This window comes from Ursus arctos, unplaced genomic scaffold (genome assembly GCF_023065955.2).
Source record: "Ursus arctos isolate Adak ecotype North America unplaced genomic scaffold, UrsArc2.0 scaffold_8, whole genome shotgun sequence".
NCBI lineage: Eukaryota > Metazoa > Chordata > Mammalia > Carnivora > Ursidae > Ursus > Ursus arctos.
Genome location: NW_026623100.1, coordinates 54,320,868 through 54,341,380, shown reverse-complemented (window position 1 = coordinate 54,341,380; position 20,513 = coordinate 54,320,868). Strand labels below are relative to the sequence as shown.

General features: G+C 40.0%; 1 protein-coding gene across 14 annotated transcripts in view; it reads right to left on the bottom strand.

Annotated features, from left to right (window-relative positions):
- Positions 1 to 394: 394 nt before the first annotated feature.
- SLC8A1 (solute carrier family 8 member A1) overlaps positions 395 to 20,513 on the bottom strand; it is a 383,135-nt gene continuing 363,016 nt past the window's right edge. For all 14 annotated transcript variants that reach the window (XM_057309330.1, XM_057309326.1, XM_057309325.1 and 11 more), the window contains one exon: positions 395 to 18,108. In XM_057309330.1, the coding sequence (XP_057165313.1) occupies positions 17,732 to 18,108 (377 nt within the window). In that variant the 3' untranslated portion in view covers positions 395 to 17,731. The remainder of the gene's footprint in view (positions 18,109 to 20,513) is intronic.

Here is a 20,513-nt window from a genome sequence, read left to right as displayed (position 1 = left end):
AGATTAAATGTCACATAAAACATGTATGACAGACAGTGCTTCTGATTTTTATATTAACATACCATCAGTTATACACATGAGAAATATTGCCAGTTCAATTTTGGGTTAAGAAATATGTAGGGTTTTTTTTTTCTTTATAAGACATTTCAAATTACAACATATCTTGGGCAGCATGCAGGAAAAGTCGTTTATTGTACATTTGTTGGGACACATCCTGCAATAAAGCTTCCAGGTAGTTAGATCCAGAATATAGAAACCGTTGAAATGATAGTATGGTTGAAATCAGCAGTGGTATTTATCTCTGAGAGAGAGCATTTCTGGTAAAAATAAAACTCTCTGAATTCATTCATTAGGAAAATGCACAGTGAGCATAAACTCAGTTCTTTTAAAAAAATTTTTTTTCACGGTTCTCATTTATTGGTGATACAGCAGCTGCAGGAAATCTGAATTCTGAGAGCTGGTTGTACATAACAGCAGGAATTCTGTGGGCTCACATGATTACAACAAAGATGCTTACCATTTGAAATCACATATTATAACAACGGTGCTATACAAACATCACAAATATTTGGTGTTTCAGAGTCTTAACAAATGTTATGCTGTGGATATTTCACAAAGAGACTAGGTTAACAGGCAGTGTAAATCACATATATCTTAAGATTTTAAAAATACATTTTATACAATAGGTTTCTAATTTCTTCGCTAGAATTTAATTTTGGTTTTGTCTCATACTTAGAGTCCTTACAGAAACTATGAATCTCTGGCTCATGCCAAGAAAGTCAATAGAATTGATATTTCCCCACAGGAATATGGCTGAGTATACATTGAATCACAGAGTCAAAAAGCAACATCTAACTTATAACAGATTATTTTCAAAATTCAAATAAAATCTAACTATTTTAAAAGACAGCAGTTTGAACAAAACTATAGGAATCAAAAATTTTATTTACAAATAGTTGAATATATTTTGTAAATGGCTAGTTCTTGCTAACTGCACAAATTAAATGTCCCTTGGTACACATAGTCTGCTAGCCTTCCATGCAACGTTGTTAGACCTTGGAGTTAACTTACATGAGATGATTAGGTGGGCAGATTAGATGGTAATTTCCATCCACTCATGACAGTGCTTGAAGGAGAACATGTTAATGCCTTCCATGTTAGACAAGATCTGTCGTTAATGTTGGTGCCTTTCATTTAAAAGGATTGGCTGAAATTCCCAAAAGTGATTCAGTGCAGTGTAAGAATTATGGGGAAGACTGATGTATGTACCCTTGAATGTTGGAATGCTAATCAGCATTATGCAGGTGATCCAAGTTCCGGTACCTTTCATTCCCAGTGTCTGTGTATTACACCGGTTTAAAGAATATTTTCCTCGGCCCTTAGGAATACAAAAAACATTGATTTTCAAAAGATAAAGGATGATAGGGTGAGCATTTCTTATAATCACATTCGTAATGAAAGAAATTAATCTACATTTTCATTAAACAATGTTCTTTGGCAGAAGACTATAAGTAACCTGCCCTTTTGACTTTTCATTTAGACCATTTTCCTTCTTGATGGTATCAGGTGTGTGGTCGCTTATGCGCTACTATAAATTAATAGGAAAACACCACAGATATAAGAATATTGAAGTTTAGCACATATTTTTGAACGTTGAGTTCAAAACGTACTGATTCATTGATACTAGAGAAGATATTTTACACAGGCATTTTTAGCAGTGTTGCTTAAGATTATGATTTTAACAGTAGGGTCAGCAAGGAGGATATGAGAGTACCTTTATTCCCCACTACATGTTATCACTGAAACACACTGAATCCACGGGAATCTTTATTTTTATACCTAGTGTATCCTGCAAAATGAGTAATCGATGACGCATTTACCTTAATATATGTGTGCGTGTGGTTGTGTGTGCGTGTACTCAGAATGGCAAGTTTAGAGATTACATTCATTGGCATAAAGAATAAAAACCAAAAAACTCAGTTAAGTATCCAAATGCATTACTGGCATACCACCACCCAGGAATTTCGAAGCACAGTGAAGTTGCTTTATAAATAGCTTTAGACATGTGAACTATTTTCAGGATCAGCTAGAGGAATATTAGGGTTGCTTATTTCGTTTTTCAAGGTCAAATCTCGTCCTCTTCATTTTTAATCTCTCCTTCCTACTCTCCCCCTCTCTGTCTTTGAAGTTTATTTGTAATGGGTCCTTTAAACTGCGCATACAAGACATAACAAGCAGTTTTTCCTTTTTTTTTTTTTTTTTTTTGGCCGGTGATTTGTGATCACCTCCACAGGAGAGATGGTTTCTGGCCCAATGATCTGCCACTTTTTTTCTTCATGGACTACCTGTTCTGGCTCAGCAGGAGTTCAGTTTACTGTGGAAGTCTTTACCAGGCTTATTCAGTGGGAATGAATTGCCATCCGTAACCATCAAAGGCAAGAGGGAAGTTCTAAATGAGTTTCCTGCCTAAATTCTCCCTTCTCATTTGCCCCTCTGGAGAATACTTGAAGTGGCACAGAGCAGGGCGTATATACAGTATATACAATGCACTTGTTCCTTGCCTCCCTTGTCTGGGAAGCCACCAGTGTCTTCTCAGTGTGAGCTTCCTACTGTCTACAAAAATTAATAGATGAAACCCAGGAAAGTCCCGTTATAGTAACAGTTGTGCCAACAATTATTATGGCTTATTAGAATAGTGTTGAATTGCACCACTGACCTAGGAAAATCACCATGAATGGTCCTGAAAGGCAAAACTGTTAGGAGATGAAAACAATTATCTGTTACCTTCTAATATCCAGGCCTTTTTGATGTGTCTTATAAGCAAAAGTATTTAGAGCGTATAACTTTTCCCCCTAATCTTTCTGGAAGAAAATTTCATTCCAGGTTTATTTTGAGGTCTTCGGACTTGGGCCAGTAACACAAACCATGGGTTGTGGGCTAAGGGAAGCCTCCACTGTAAATTTGCCTTGGGTTTAAGAATGTAAAGATACCACAATAGACTCTGAAGTTCTGGAAGAAGGTCAGGGCTGTGGATCTGTGTGAACCCCCGGCAATCTGATTCAGCCCCTTCCCCTGCAAAGGTGTGCTTCCCAACACCAAAGCGTCTTGACTTTGGTGATTATTCCAGAAAGCATCCTCTTAGTGAGACTTTAACTTTTAGAAAAAGAATATGTAAATGGCTACTATACAATTGTGGAGACAGAGGAAGGAGGGACTGCTTTAGCTGGAGCTATTAGGTGATCAGGTATGAAAGAGAAATAGCATAAGGGGGAAAGAACCAATGAGGAAGTATTCTTGGAGACAGAAAACAGACACTCAAACTTTGACCAGCAACAGGAGAGGAGCACAGATTTTTAGAGAAGCAGGCAGAACACATGATGATGTATCAGTTCTTCTTTTTCAGTAATTGCTGAAAAAGCAGTCATTCCAAAATATCTGACAAATCTGACTCCTTTTAAGGGAGGCCTGGAGTGAATGACAGTGATAGAATTCTTCTCCAGAATATCATTGTTAAGCCTCCATTTTGGGCCGCCTTTTGTACACTTCAAATACCTTCTCTGGATCCCCCCAAAAGGGGCGTCAAAATGTATATGGATGTTTTAAGTACCTGTAAGCGTGATCTTTACAGATGAGATTTTAGGAAACATACACGCATGTGCGCACACAATAACAATCTTAAATTCTATTTTGCAAGACCTCTTTATAAACAAAGTCACTTGCTGACTCTGTTTCTGCACCAATTCAAATGAGAGAGCCTAGAAAGGAGCTCCAAGGGACTTGGGATGGTGTCTCCATTGTCTGTGGTTTCTCGGTTGTATAAGCCATACTGAGCCCTTGAAACTATCTTCTAAAACCAAAACTCACTCATAACCAGTAGTCATTTTAGCTTAAACAGTTCACACCCAGTCTTTAAACCAGTAGACTGTGTCATTAAGTATAACTTAGTAGTGATACATGGTGGTGTAACATTAAGGCAAATGGTCCAGAGCTCATCAATTAAGAGAGAAGTGTCCAGGGTCGTTCTAGAGGCCCTGGACCAGTCAAGCAAAGCAGATTAGCTGTTGGTTTTTGTAAAGAACTAGAAAAGCTGATTAGAAATCTCTCTGGAGAGTCTGCCCGAAGCTCATTTATGCCAGGAAAGAATGTTTGTAAGGATTAATTTGCCCCAAATTATACTTTAAGTCCAAACAGTGAACATTTCAGTCCATATATCAGAATGTATTGGGCCCACATGGAACCTACCATTTAAGCTTTTAAGTTTTTTCCTCCAGGGAAGCTGAGTTTATTGGCGACATTAACTTTCCTGGACTTCTCAGAGCACCGTTTAGAAGCTCTCAAACTTGATCATGCACCAGAGTCATCCTTAAGGGCTTGCCAGAGGCTACCTTGCTAGGCCCACTTCTAGAATTGGATTCATAGGTCTGGGCTGAGGTCTCTGGTCCCAGCATATTTATGTTATTGCATAAATAACAAATTTCAAGGTTTTTGCTGATACTGCCTTGTTGGGGACCAAATCTTAAGAATCATTGAAGAAGCTTATTCTAAAACACTCTGTAGTTACCCAAATCACCTTAATATGCTCCCAGGACAAAGCTTTCCCATGTCGAAGGTGAAGGACGGTATTGGATTTTTTCCCCCAGACATTTTTATAATGTAGGCGAGGGACAGGTTCAATAGATGCTAATTTAATATTAGGGAAAGAAAGGTTCAGAGATCTGCATATAAGCAAACCTGTAAGAAAAATGTGACTCAAACTTGTGCTCTAACCTGTGACCTGCCCCTGAAGGGAATATTTTTTCATATCGTTAAATTTGAGTCTCTGAAAGGCTTTTTTTTTTTTTCCCCCAGAAGACAGGGGCAGGGGCAGAGGGAAAGAATCTTAAGCAGGCTCCACGCCCAGCACGGAGCCACGGAGCCTGACGTGGGGCTCAGTCTCACAACCCTGACATCGTGAACCGAGCCAAAATCAAGAGTTGAACACTCAACTGACTGAGCCACCCAGGCCCCCTTTAAAAGGCTTTGTCGAAGACTTTACAGTTTCTCTGCAGAGGACATTATTTTAGTAATAGCATTAGGGTTTCCTCTTGCCACACAGGTGATAGTCTCCCTGTTACCTCAAGGTGATTCACATACGAGTAAAGTTTGCTCACAGCTCCACAGAGCACAAAGGTTTGTTGATTTTTTTTCCTAGTAAAATCTTTTTTAAAATATATCAAATGTAAGGACTTATCTACATGAGTAAAGAGAGGGCAAGAACATCAGAGAAAGTCAGTTGAGGAGGAATTAAGTTGGACAGGCTGTCAGCGCAGGTAAAGACTGCTCTTCGTTTGACAGGTAGAGCTGGGTCAGTTCAAGAGACTGGATTGGTACAAGGACTTGAGGGGGGAGAGACACGAGGGTCTGAATGAGCTGCTGTCTCTGCAGAAGGACGGCTCAGTCTACCCCAGGTTCTCCGCCTTCCACCAAGCACCTACCACTGACTGACAGAGCTACTTAGATGGCTGACGGCGGTCATCCTCTGAAAATGCTTATGGCGCAGATTTGTTTAAAAAAAGAAAATCCTACCTTTCCAATTTAGGACTGCCTAATCAAATGGGAAAATAGGGGTCAAAGTCAATGCGAGGGACTTACAAAATATAAAAATACCATGCCTACTGCAGCTGAACAGCCGCTCTGTATAAAGATTAGTAATGAGAAGGAAAAAATCATTTTCTCCCTAGGTGGCAGTCATAGGCGTTAACAGAGTTATAGAAAAATATTACCTATTTTAATTTTTTTTCTGAACAGGGAGGCTCACGAGATCACTTTATCTGTTACAGTGCTGGGAATGTTTGTTTACCTTTCCCACTGACAAGTTTGGCGTCGTGCCTCAGTGCTAATAAAGCTGGAATATATGACTGTTACGATGTTGAAATGGTTTTGCCATTCCTAATGACACTCTAACTGGGATTCATTCAAGAGAAAGCTTACATTTATTCCACTAAAACATTTTTTGTTTATATAAGCAGAGTTCACCATGGTTGCTTTTTCTTTTCCCCAGGGCAATGCCTACATCCTCTTGCTATTATATTTTCTCCAACTGTGCAATTTCAGATTGCTAATGAGGCAGTTGGGCTGTGGGCAAACCAGATGATTGCTAGGGGTGGGAGTTAAGTCTTTGTGAAACCTTTTTGAGCAGTCATTTGCTCCGTAACAAGGGAGGCTTGAGAAAGACCGTTGAATCTGGAGCAAAAGAAATTCCTTTTCCATCTTTCTTTACAATCTTTTAATATCTTTCTGTCTGGTCAACATGCATCCTGTTTGTATTCACTCACTTTAGTATAAAATAACTGCTGTCAGTCTCTCTCCTAAAAGGTTGTCATTAAGTACAAAGAATGAAAAGGAAGTGGAATTATTATGGGAAAATTGTGTGAACTTCAAGTTTACATTTAGAACAATAATGGATTCAGCCTTACAAAGATCACTGGTGTGGAATCCATTCCAGTCTCTTCAAATTTTCTATTGTAAGTTTACCCCAAAGGGAGGAACTTTTCACTCCCTGTTTGGGAAGGGTAATTTTTTTCCAGCAGTATACAAAGAATTATTTCAAAATAAACCTTTAAATTCCTGTCAGGCTTAATGTGGTTTTATTGGCTTGACACTAAAAATCAAGTGTTATGAGGAGAAATTGGTTCACAATGGAAAGCACCTTCAACCCATACCCAGTGGACGATAACAGGGAACCACAAATCATGTAGGGCTCGATGTGTTCTGGGAAAGCAAGCTAAAGGTAAAGACCTTCCTTTAATGATGAGGGAATTCAAGTTCAGAGAGAGCCGAAGATTCATAACCCTCTGAAACAAATACTAATTTTTAAAGAGGAGAGCCTTTGGGTCTCCTCTCTGATAACTATTTGATGTAAATGAAGAGAACCTTGTATATTCAGATGTAGGGACTGGGGTCTCTTCTAGTTGTCTGTTAAAATGTGACAGCTGGAGTTGTAACTGACCGAAATATAGCCAGACACCTCAAAGTCAAAAGAGCAACAGGCAGAGTTAAGAAAATCCAGTGATGAATTAGTATCAACACCCAATAGAAAAAAAATTCAGGAACGGGGAGGCGAATGATCTTTGTAATCAGTTTTTCCCAGCTTGAAATGTGAAAGACCGTATGTCAACTTCACACAGAGTTTGGCTCATTGTAGACTCAGGATCTCTTAGTTGAGTCTGAAATCATTTATTTCATTGGTGAAAGACTATGAAGTTAAGAAAATGGGTATTTCTACTTCTAGTAAAGAATAGCTTCTTGAAAGGTTTCAGAATGGCTCCATTAAGCAGTCTCAAGTTGATAAAATGTCTCCACCAAAATGGAAGGCTAATTTGAGTGCCACAAGTGGCCGCCTCTTAACTGAATTCAGGGCTTAATTCAGGTGTTAATTTTCTTAAAACTGCTTTGTCTTGAATTCTTCATATCCTCTCAGGGTGCCTAATTCAATACTTTGCACAAAATAAATGCTTGAGGTTTATAGAATTGTAGGATTGAAAAAAATATAATAGACTCTGACATTTGATTTAAAAATTCTTCCACGGCCTTGACTATGTAGATGTTTTTAAAAAGTTTTGACTGGGTATAAAGTGAATCGACAATTCTGGAAGACCTAGTTGCTAAGTTGACTGATTTTCTGCCCTGTTTGGTTTAACTTCTGATTCTTTTTTGTCAGGTAATTTGCCATTTGATATTTATCTAGCCCCAGTATCCAGATCTGAATTTTAATTGATCAGCACTGTCCAAATACACCCTGAATCTTTTAACCCTTATTGATTTGTGAGGACCAGGCCGGAAGACGAAGTGACATTTACGCTCCTAGCATCAGTGCAATTTCTGACTTTTGATTAGGAGTTGGAAATGTTTCCTCAAATACTTTAAAGATACTCTGAATGGTCTGTGCTTTGGTACAAATCTTGTGCATCAACCAGTGAGGCAGCTATCATTTTTTTCTTGTTTCTTTTGTATTAGAAGCTAAGGAATGCCTGTTTCTCCTGGGAGAATTAGGAAATAAAAGGCAGAGTCTGGAGCTATGTCAGTATCCTCCCACAGAGTAAGTTTGGAGAAATACTCCACTGGGAACCATGACAGATAAAAACGTATAAGAAAGAACAAAACATCAAGAGAGCCTGTCAGAAGCTCTGCCCTCCTCTTGAACCCAGAAGCCTGTGCTGAACCTTTTTCATTGTTTTCAAATGTTATTAAATATCTTGTCTGTTGTTTTAAAGGGACCCAAACCAGTCCTGGTATCTTTCCAACAGAAAACTCCATCTTTGGGTAAAGTCCTAATAATACTATATACATGGATCTGGTTTGGGTTAATGGAAGTGTCAAGCTCTAAAGAGGTATGATTTCTAAACAGCAACAAAACAAGTATTTTCATTTTACTAATGAAATGACCTCTAGAGTTGGAGTGATAGAGTATTGGCCAGGAAGAAAAAATACAAGCTTAGACTGCTCTAAGTTTAGTCTCCTTGCTAGGTCCAGTCCACTTGGCTATGCTGCTTTCTTAATGTTTTTGAAAATTGGGTCCATGGCAACCAGTTTGAAAAGACGGGTTCACTCTCCAGCCAGGCAGCAAGTTTCTGACTGAGCTGCACGACTCTGGAAAGATTTGTGTCAAACAAAACAGCCTGGCTCAGAGCAGAGAGGAATCACTGTAGGTAATATTCACATTAAGTGAAAAGAATACTCTGGCATTGTTCTAATGTTCACAGACCACATCCATGATGGGGGTGACCAAGGGTGGTGGTCAGGCTCGAGAACTAGTATTGGTCCCATCTATTTTGTCTAGTTCCTGACCCCGTCTAGCACCTGAATGGCGATATAACGTAGGACCACTGATGGTGATTTCTCTCCCCTTCCCAGCTGCTTGTTTGCCTCTAGAATGCTATATGAATGGGATGTGGGGGGGGGGGGCAGGGGTTGGGCACTGATGTTACTAAATCCCATGTCTCAATAATTAACATACATTTTCCTCATGGCTTTGCAAAAAATGTAATCTTGGCTTCAGAATTGGCATTTAAATGCATCCCTCTTGGTGTTTAAAGTTTTAAAATTTAAACAAAATTTTCAAGGTGATAAGCAGATTTAATCCATTTTGAAAGTGCGTACAAGTCTCTTCTTTTGGCTTTCTCATCATCTACAGTTGTTTCTGAAAGCTGTGCCACAGGGATTAAGAGTCAGGAGTATGCAAAGGGGCATAGACGGGGGGTTGTGGATGCCACCCTACTGCTCACAGCTTCTTTGGGTGCCAGATTCCTTTCTCAACAAAATGAAACCAGTGGTTGGGAAAATTCCCAATCCATTTTGATGAGAAAGATACTCATTTTTAAAGAAATAAATCTATGCATGATCTGTGAGGACAACCTGAGAATATCAAGAAAATTTAAGCCACATGCATACATTTACCACAGTATCATCTGTCTCGGAGAAGTGTCGAAGTGTCAGATTTCCAAAGGGATTACTAATGGCAGCAAAATCCTTGTTGTTCTTAAGAACTTTAGACTGCAATTTCAAAGATAATATTTTCTTACAAAATGGAACAATAACAGAGCTAATGAAAATGACTTTCAGTTTTTCGCATGACGTTATCCTTTGCTTAGGTCCAATACCACAAGAATTTTGTTGAAATAGCAGTAAGATAAAGTTCTTCCAGCAGTTCCAATAATCGGAGTCCCAAATGAGGTCCAATATGTAACGAGGTCCAGTATTAAATGGGCTCCAGTGACCTGACATCAATATTACTACCCCTCTCTCTATGCACTCCTCACCCTGGCTAGACCCCTTGGAGAAATCTCATTACCCATTAGTTGAAAGGGTTAGTTTACTTGTTAGATCTTGGAGGGAAAATGCTAGGCACCACACAACCCCAGTGTATGTGAAAGTTGAGGGTTGCTTCAGTGAAAATATCAAAGTTAAATTAAAGCTAGTGAAAGATCTGTGGTGGTAAATGATTAGGTTTTTATGGAAGAAGTGGGTAGGAGTCTCATTCCTCCTTTCCTGTTGTGCCAAAACACATTTCTAGAAAATGTTAAGTGATATATGGGAGCCTGCCTGCTCAGTGCTATGTTTCCAGGGAAAATACAAAATCTCATCCTTTTAATCCCCCAGGATTTGACCTAGATGAGCATAATTTTTCTCAAGAGCGGTTTTCAACACCCTCCAAATAACAGAGGGTAATTGGAAAAGTCAGAAGGGTGCCCTAATTGATCCTAAAGACTTTCTATCAGAAATGCTCGCTAAATGAAGGGAAGAAAAGTGAATTTTTTTTTTCTTTGAGAGGTCTACTTACGTTTTTAGAAGGATACATATAATTAACATTCTAGGCAGTTTTCAAACAACTTTGAATTTGCATCTTTCACAAAAAAGAAAATCAGGAATGTGTTTCCTTCGGTATTTCTTTCCCTTTTTTCATTTATGAAAGACATCTGATAAAAGGAATAGTTGGCCTGACATGGGCTTTTAGGGTAATCTTAGACATTCAAAAATGTAGTTCAAGTTATTTGACATACGTTGTCTGTTTTTGTATTTATGTACGTATCTCTGTACCCTAGGAAAAGATAGGATAGAGGAGATTTAACGCTGAAACGGTATCTGATTCTTATAGAAATAATCTTCAAATTACCGTTTCAAATACTTTTTGTTTTTATGCTGGTTGAAATGGCAACCTTTGGTAGAAAAAAAAAATTAAAAACAGCCCTCCTGTTTGCTTTGCATGAAAAGGCCAGTGTTTCAGAAGGCTTTCAACTACTGGTAGGTCTGTCTGGGCTTTATTGTTTATTTGGGTTAGACTCAAGGTCAATATCCCATCTGATGATTGATTATTTAAAATATTAAAATTAATTCTGAAATGTTAATAACATCAAAAGGGAACCAGCCTTTTATAAATTAAATTGTCAAGTTATTAAGTTCTGAAATTTAGAAACTTCTTGGACTCAAAAAAGGGAAATTATTGAAGGCATTTTTATGAGACACCTGTATAGATCCAGTGTATTCCACAAAATAACTAATAATATGGAAAAAGGTGCCAAAAGCATACTTTTGGGGGGGGGGGTTCCCAAGGTCAGAAGTTATGTATGCCCAGCTTTGATTTTCATATAAAAACAGAATACAAGCTGAAATTGTACTATTATTTTTGGAAACTGGAAATATATCTTCCTTAAGGTTAATGACTTTCAAATATTTTAGACAAGAGTAATCTGTGATGAAATATTACCTCACACATTTTATTTGTGCTAAATTCTCTTATTTTAAAGTAAGTTCTGTCAACAACATAGAGAATTTTCACCTAAAACATTATTTTAGCCATATTACTCACTTACGTGGACATTATTAGAATGTAAAATCTTTCAAGATTTCTTCTTTGGAGCATTTTTCAAAGTTTAATATTAAGATAAGTATAAGAAGGTAGAGAAATGTACATATAGAGAAAATTATTTTTCTCAGAACTGGCTAGGTCATATAACTTTAAAGTATTTATAAAGTTCATTTTTTAAGTGAAACATTTTGAAAAGTGGTTATATGTTGGATTCTTAGAATTGTTCCTTCCAATTGGAAAGAATAGGACCTTCACATTAGAAGATAGGGTCATAACAAGCAGAATCACATTTTTTAGAAAGCTTTCCCTAGAGAATTTATCTCTTGTCCTACCATGTGGGTTCAAGGGGTCTAATAAGAAGTTCTGTAAATTAAACGTGGGTTATTTCAACTTGGGAATGTAGAGAGAGGTCTTTGGAAATCTCTGGGCCAGATCCTCCTTGGTGAATAAACAATTTCCAGTATAGAGGGCTGCCAGGATATTAAGTCCCCTGTCACCCCCAGTACACTCTTGGATTGGGCTAGGTAGATCTGTCTTTGCAGTCAACAAATTAGGAGGGCTGGGCTGTTCATTAACTGTCAAAATCGAGTCAGCATTTGAAGTTAGCTAATTTCTCTTTTGGTGTGTTTGGTTATTGGAAATTTTACTATCATTTGCATATCAGGAATATAATACCCACAGAGAAACATTTGACCCACTCATTTTTTGGAGGCACAGAAGCTGTACATCATTTTTCTAGGTTTACATACTTCTTTGTAGAAACTTTCATAGGAGTTGAATGTGAGTGTGTGTCTGTGTGTTTAGGGTGGGGTCCTTAATCCTGATCCAAACCTAATCTATTGATAGGATAAAAGGCTAGGTAGATGGCACTAAAGCATGAAAAATGTGATCCAAAAAGTAAAATCAATACTGCTGTAGTAGGTAGCTGTAGGGTATAATCTCTCCTAAACACTTATAGAGACACATACCAAATGATTGTTTTCCAGGTAGAGTGCCATTATATTTGTTTCTTCTTATGATAAGTTCACTTTCAGAAATACATGCCCAGAGCACTTTATCATGAGCCTCCCTCCATTGCCAAGAAGTAATAGTGATTATTACTAAGGGTGATGAATATGATGTGAATAAGCATGGAAAAATACAAAGGTTTGGAATTAGGGAAAAGAAAGACTACGATTGCATATTTCCAAGGGAACGCCTCTCTGGATCTTTGATAAAGGTCAGGACCGCGGGATTCTAAAGAATGTGAGTAGGTCAAGCATCTGTGAAGTACTGCATTGATTACAGGCAAGGTGATTCTGGGCAAGCAAGTCTTCCTGTAAAGATATGAGTTGTGTTTTTAACTATAAAGTCCTGTTGCCTTTTGAAGTTATGAAATAATGTTCTTTCCTACAAATACATCAAAATAGTAATATATGGAATGACTGTTTATTTAAAGGTCCCTTAGAAGATTAAATCAGAGGAACTCTGACAAGTGAAAATTGGTAGAGCCTCTTGAGGACGTCTTTTTGGACAGCTTGGCAGGCAGAGGGGAAAGTCACAGGAAGCTGCTCACCAGTTCTCTTGGGCTGGAGATCTGAAGTGCGCTCTCCCTTGGGAGACCTAGCTCTCAGTGGCTGTTCCTTCTATAGGACATTCTCTGCCTTGGGAGGTGATTAACCATGGCCTGATTAAGCTCCAAAAGTGAAGTATTTAACTAGTGCAATTGTCTCCCCTTCCTATGTCCTTGTAGGTGGAATACCATCTGAACCACCCAACGCTTACAATGTGTTGGGCAGAAGACAACATAGCTAGAAGTGATTGGAATGTAATATTGAAGAGCAGAAATGCAGTCCATTAACAAAAATATGTAGTAGATCTGAATGAAAGCTAATAAATGCACTCATAACTGCATCTTTCTCTGTAAGAAAAATATGATCGTGTGAAGCTCTTCCACTTAATGCACGCCCTCGTTTTTCAATTAAAATGCTACATTTTACCAACAGCTACAATGCTTTCACCAAGGGAAATGATTCCTATAACAAAAGCTGTGAGTGCCACTTGTAAGTTTGGGAGAGATTTGAGGTTGTGCGTTGTCAATCACGAAATGGCCAAATGTTCTTGAAGTTAGGAAACTAGACTCAAGACTTGCTCTGAATGCAACTGCCCGAGATGATTATTTTGTTCATCAAAATAATGAATCACTCATTATTCAAAAGAGACACTCTACATCTTGAACCAGGAAACACTTTTTAAAATAAGTCTTAAAGGGGCTGATTGACCTTCTTGAGAAGGTGACGTTTCTGTCACTGTTAGAGAATGGAAGGCTTCAGCATCTACTGCAGGAAATTTATTCTTTTCTAATTGCAGATATGTGTAGAACAGACCAGTCAATCTCTCTTTTGACAGGTCAGGATCAAGGATCCTGGGCTGTGGAATCAACAAGGAATACAGCCCTGTGGGGAAAAGGCCAAGTGCTTCTGCTACCTGTGAGACCACAGGGGGAAAGCGGTTGTGTTAGGAATTCTCATTGTGAACGGGGTCCACCTATCAGAATGCCTGCAGGGTGGTTTAAAAGAGCGTACTTTATAATTTTTTTTTTCTTTGAAAAGCAACAATTAAAACTGTGTGTATGCTGTTTGGAAAGCAAAGCTCTCCGAAATCTTCACTGGTGGCAGGCTTGAATCATTACCTTTGAACTAAAATTAGCTTATAAGAGGTTGGGAACCATTGAGCCATGACATTCTGTTGAAGGGTAGTTAAACAGTCAAGACTACTCTGGTCATTGCATTACTGTCTTTGGTATTTAAAGAAATAAACGTCGGCTGCTCATTTTGTGTTAAACCGAAGTTTGATAACTTTATATGATACATAAAGTCAATAACAGGTAATTAGTCAGAAATTAATGCAAGGAAGTTCTATTGGGAGTCAAGAGGAATATAATACATGATACTAAACAACTAAGTATCCCTTAGGAAACAACTAGTCACTTCTGATCGGTTTTATTGGGACTGATTTATTTGCTGTCATACTCTGCTAAAAAGTGGTCTCGTGTGTAACCGTTTATAGGTTCATGTTCTGGGATGCAGAAAGCATAAAGTGGTACTAAAAGATGTAAAAAAAAAACCAATTAGTGAAATGGAGAAACATCCAACATTTATCTCAGTACCATCAGATAGACACATATTCTGACACTCTGCTCTCTTGGGACATTAAAAAAAGGAAACCTTGTATGACCAAAGGGTTGACATTTGCAAGAGTTTGAATACTGGATATCTAGTTTCTTTCTTTTGGATGAGGATACCAACTGCACGGTAATACCTTTTTGGTCTTTATTTCTTCAAAACATAAAAACAAAAATGAAGTAGATGACAATGAGAGGAAACATCCCATACAGATTTTGCTGTATCACTAGTGATTAAATCAGAAACAATTAGAAACTTTATTTGTCTGTGTCAATAATGTGTACCATTTATAAGGAACAGCACAATTCGTGCACTTCCCCCCTAAAGCTGTGCACAATACACACAAAATAAACAAAATGAAATAATTTTACACAACTACAATTATTAACAACTCTGAACAATCAGAATCATATTTTCCCTATAACATGAAACTTGAAAAAGCAAACAAACCAAAAAGCTTTGAAATTAAAATTCAATGGCAAGAATTTCTGAAAGTCCTCTGTGAAAATTTTCTATGGGATTACTGACATTCCAAATATGGCTAAAATTGAGTGCAAAATCTAACGTTTAAACAACTCACATCCCTTGACTATATTTACTTGGTGTTTTCTAGGCTAGCTTTCCATTTAGTAAATCTTAAAAAAAAAAAAAAAGAGTTAGAATGTACCCCTAAAAGACTCAGACCCACCGCATTGGGCCGTGGCCTGCTGGGGTGAGTCTCCTGGAGATAGGAGGGACTGTAGAGGTGTGGGGCATAGAAAAGTACTGTTGACCAACAAGGATAAAAACTGGGGTTAGCTGGACCTTTTCGGTCCTCTGGATCACCACCAAGATTGCCTTTCTTGGCTTACAATGGGGGGGTGTACAGATTTGCGAGATCAGCCGAGGATACATAGGATGCTTCCCCTAACCTGTGCTTTATTTCTTAGTTAAAATCTTAGCTATTTGGACAACTGTATTTGTTCAATTTCAACGTGTTTATGTTAAGAGTTTTGCAATTGGGTTTTTCCTTGCAAGATAAAACTGTTTCCATATGGCCATGCTAACTTTTACCCATGGAAACAGGAATCACACTAGCTGTGAGCCCCCTGAGGGCAGGGATCTGGGTTATCTTGTTCATGGTTTAGGCCCCAAGAGTAGCACAGTACCTGGCATATTGAGTAGTAACCAGCATTTAATTACTCACTCGGTCACCAAATGTTTATTAAATGATGAATGATCATGATTACTGAGTAGAAGAAGAGGAAATAACCCTGAACAGCTTTTATCTCTTAAGTATCTTTGAATCAATACAGAGGGCCAGTGGTGTCTCTGGCCTGGGATTCTTTATAGATAGAGAAGTCTCTGAGACGGGACCCACGTCATTCCATTTTTCCTCATTACTGGATTCACTACTTTGGAATGTTGGGTTTATCCACGCTCTTTGGTATTTTGAAATAGAAAGAGCCATTCCTTTTCCAGGCTGAAAAACCTCCCAGCGCAATCCTCCCGGGAGGCACGAATCTCATTTGATTGCTTACTCCTCAGTCCTAAGTACGGAGGTTGCCCTTGTAAAGGCCCATTGGTCTCCCTGGCTCCTTTCCTACTCAGGAACTGCAGATACAATCAGAGGAGTCTGGGTGGTGAAAGAAACAGGGCTCAAAATAGCCTTTTACATAAAAAAATAAAACGAACAAACCACTATCTACCATCTGTGCCAGACAGAGCAGAAGTGAATAAATACTTCGGGGACAGGGGTGTCATGGAAATGGAGGCTCTCAAAGCCCGGGCACATCGACTCCAGCCACTGCTCTACACCTCTCTCCTTGGCCTTCCAGAATCATCAACAGGTGACCGTTTAGAGGCCTCTGGTGTATTCCACATGGCTAATTTTCCATGAAGATACTTGGTAGTTTGCCTGCTGTCCTCTCAATAGCTTTAACTTCCCAGTGAACTGTTATTGCTTCTTAAAAATGAATGTGCAGGTCCATGAACAATAAGCCATTTTCTCCTTTTATCCCTATAGTAAAATCAAACTCAATAACAACACAAAAGTTACAACTCAGGTGAAAAGGAAACTCACTTATGTCTTCAATGTCCAGTCAACATTGCTGAATGGGAGAACAGTATACGCTATACTCTACTATATACAGATACACTTATTTTGTTTTTCATCCATGCACTGTGTAACAGGTATCACGACAACATTCCCAACCAGGCACATGAAGAAGGAGCCAATGTTTAGTCATGACTGGAACAGGATTGTGCAAGCCATGGATGCTTTTGAAAATAAAACCGACGGATGATCCCAGGCAACAGCAAACATGGGACTGGGACACACTGATGCAAATGGAAAAGGATGATGTGCTTTTTGAGTTGGGGTTATTCCTGTTTGCATGAGAGGTGGGGGTCAGGAGGGAGGAGGATTGGGATGGGGATCTGGGGGGGTTAGCCAGGCTGGAAAACCAGAATAAGGGCCTTGCTAATCATAGTCCAGAGCTAAAGAGATAAGAAATAAATGACTTTGCACGTTCTTGGGAATCGAGGCACGTCATTCCTGTACCTGTTGAACAAGAGTGCCAGGCATCGTATCTCTAAATATCAGACTGTATCTAGAACCATCGCTTTCCTGGCTGCATTCGAGCTCCCATGCTGCTTCTCGGAGGCAGCTTTACCTCTGCTCATATTCCAGACAAAGCATGAAATTTAGTGATCTAGTGAAGACATGCTGTTTCTTCCATGCCCATATCCCTTCTTAATTCAAAATAATTTTTAAAGTGTTTGGAGAGAGCAACTGTAATGATTTAAATTTTTACCCAAAACCCATTTGCATTTAGATTGGTCATCACCTCCCAGAAGAGAAACAAAAACGTTGACCCTCCCAACAAAACAACACAAAATAGAAGTCAAACATCAGCCACCTCCCAGCCCCCACCCCAAACAAGCAGAAACAGAAAACAAATCAAAGACTTAACGATTTATGAACCTGGAGAGAACACAGTCCTTCTAGGCTGAGCTGCAAAGATGCCCCTGCCTCCATGCCTTGTTCAGTGTGACGATGCCCCTGGGAATGGGAGGTGATGGTTTCTCACTCCGGCCCTAGTACAGAGTATGCTCTTGAAGCTGGATTCCATCAGCAGGTAAGTGAACATGACAAATGTCAGTTTCCTCTGTTCATTATACATAATATTTTATGTATATATATACGTATATATATATAAATTTACTATATCTGATTGTTCCTTTAGAAGCCTTTTATGTGGCAGTAGGCCTCCAGGGAGGAGAAGAAAATGTACAAGAGCCATAGGAGCACGAAGAGGCAGGATGTGAGGAGCTTGGCAGTCCGGGGCCCACCCAGCTCACCTCCGATCTCCGGCCTCCGCCGATACAGCAGCACCCCCACATTGATGAAAGCAAAAATGGTGAAGAGAGTGACAGAGAAAGCTAGCGTGCCAGGGGACACTTTGAACTGTTCCCCATTGGCTGCATGGTAGATGGCAGCGATGGACCAGGCCACGCCGATTCCCAAGAAGACGTTCACCGCGTTGCTGCCAGTGACGTTACCTATGGACGCGTCTGCATACTGGTCCTGGGTGGCCGCCACTTTGCTTGCAAATGTGTCTGCAGAGGAAAAAGAAAAAGGCAGTGACACTCGGTATTTTAAAGAGGACTGTGGAGCACTGGAAGCTTCGTCCCTGTACTCCAGGATCAAATCCCCCAGTGGAAACCCAGGGACCAGGAGAGGGTTTTGTTGTTCTCGGGAGTCCCTGTCCTGTGGTCAGTACGATAGGATCGAGACATCAGAAGTCAAAGGTTTAGTGTTGGCTGTGTTTCTGACCAGATGATCGTGGTCAAGTTCTCTACCCACAGTTACCGCAGTGCTTTGTAATATCGATCTTGCAGGGCAGCATTTTTCGGAGTGATCTGGCCCATCGACATCAGAATCACGTGCAGGTCCTCAAGAGTGAACAGCACAAGGCTCCATGCAGCTGGGCTGGAGCAGAATCACCAGGGCCCAGGAATCTGTTTTAACAACCTCCCCAAAGAGGTTAGGTCACTAAAGCTTGTGAATGGCTGCTGGAGGGTATTTAATAAAAGGTTCTGTTTCATTAGCTCTAGTTTACAGATGAGAAAGGTGAGGCATTGGGAGGTCTTTCCAAAGATTCAAGAGCAAATCATCAGTGGAACTGAAGCTGATTGAACCATAGTAATAGCTGGCATTTGCCTAGAGCCTAATGGATGGGAAAATGACTCACCTTACTGCATTGATTGTGACAACAATTCTATAAGGTGAGGGCTCTTTATAGGTGAGGACACTGGAATTAGGGACAATAAGTAATGGGTGCAACATCACACAACAAGGAAGAAGCTGTTTCAGGGCTGGCGCTAGGGTCTCCTGCCTTCACTCTAAGTGCCTTTCACTGGGCCGTCTTACCTTTCACTATGCCATGCGTACCCATGGCCATCCTCAAGCTTTGTTCAATAACCCCGAGCGCATTCTTTCCTGAAGGTAGGAAAATCATGGTGCATACAAGGAGCAGGACAAGAAGTGACTTATATCCTTGATGAGTAGAGCATAGAGATTTTGAGCATGTTTGAGCCAGAAGGTTTCAAATCCAGCCTTCACAATGGAATGTGTGACCCCAGGCAGATTACTCAATTTCTCTGAGCCTCCAAGTTTTTAATCTGTGAAGTGGGGATAGTGACACCCACTTTAGGGTGCTGTTAACCCGAAATACTATATGTGAAAATGCTTATCTTTCTCGGTACAAAGTAAGAATAGCTCTTTTTGTTGTTTTGCAAAGACCATGTAAAGCAGGCTAGATCAGTTTACTAGCAGTTGAGGCAGGATCTGATAGAGCGCCCTTTATTAAGCACGTAAACAGAACTTGCAAGATATTCCGTTTCTTTTCTATATAATTGTCTCATTAACAGTATCAAAGTCCTCCCAGCTACCTTGGCCGAACACCTTGCACAGGTTTATAGAAGACGTGAGTAACTGTCAAATTGAACTCACATTTGCAGAGCCAGGAATGGCAGCTATGACGTTACAGCAAGGTGTCGTCGTGTCATCTGCTCTGGTCCTCTGGGGGTTGCTGGGAGGCTCTGAGCACGCATGGGCTTGTGGCATATCGGGACTACTTCCTCCCCTCCATTGCTATTCTGTTGCCACCACCGACCTTCAGTAAATCCCCGCTGGGGATGATCCATAAAGCATGTGAACTTCTATCAGTCGGTAGATTTTTGTGCTTTACCCTGGCAAGTAGGTTATTCCGGCTGCTCAGAGGGTACTGCAGAAGCAGTATCTTTTTTTTTTTTTTTTTTTGAAAGGAAGTCAGTCAACACGGAGGGCCCCATTGCATTAATCCTGACCTTTGCAATGGAAAAGCAGGTTTTGCTTACTGTTCTATAATTAAACTAAGGCAAACACTGCTTCCTCTGTACCAGGCACTATCCTGCATGTGTTACACGTGTGTTCTCATCCAGCCCTCTCATCAGCCTTAAAGGCGCTGCTGTTCCCTTTTGTGGTTTGGGAGCGCCTCTTGGATAGGTCGATAGAACACGGAGGTTTAAACCAAACCGATCCCATGTCAGAGCCCATTCTCTGCACCACACCGCCGCTCCCGGGAAGACGAATGTTTTCCCTTGCTCACTTCAGATTGCCCTGTTCCTTCAACTCGGAAACTCTGGAACAGGTTCTTGCAGAATGCTCTTTCCTGCCTCAGAGCAAAGACTGCAGAAGGGGTCGGCAGTCTGCTCACCCACCGGCCGGATGTGCGCTGCTCTCTGTGTTCACATCACACACTGCAGCCCAGGGAGGACTGATCGGGAGGCTGGTGAGACAAATCTTGTTGGTCTCTTCACTTCATTAGGAAGAGTTATTAGGAGCGGCAGCAGCAGCCTCAAAAAAAATGAAGGTGTTCTGCTTTTCTTAAGGACAGGCAGCTGAGCAAGGAAAGGAAAGGAAAAGCGTGGAAGGCAGGAGAAAGCAGCTCACAGCTCGGCTGCTGCTGGGGAACACCTGA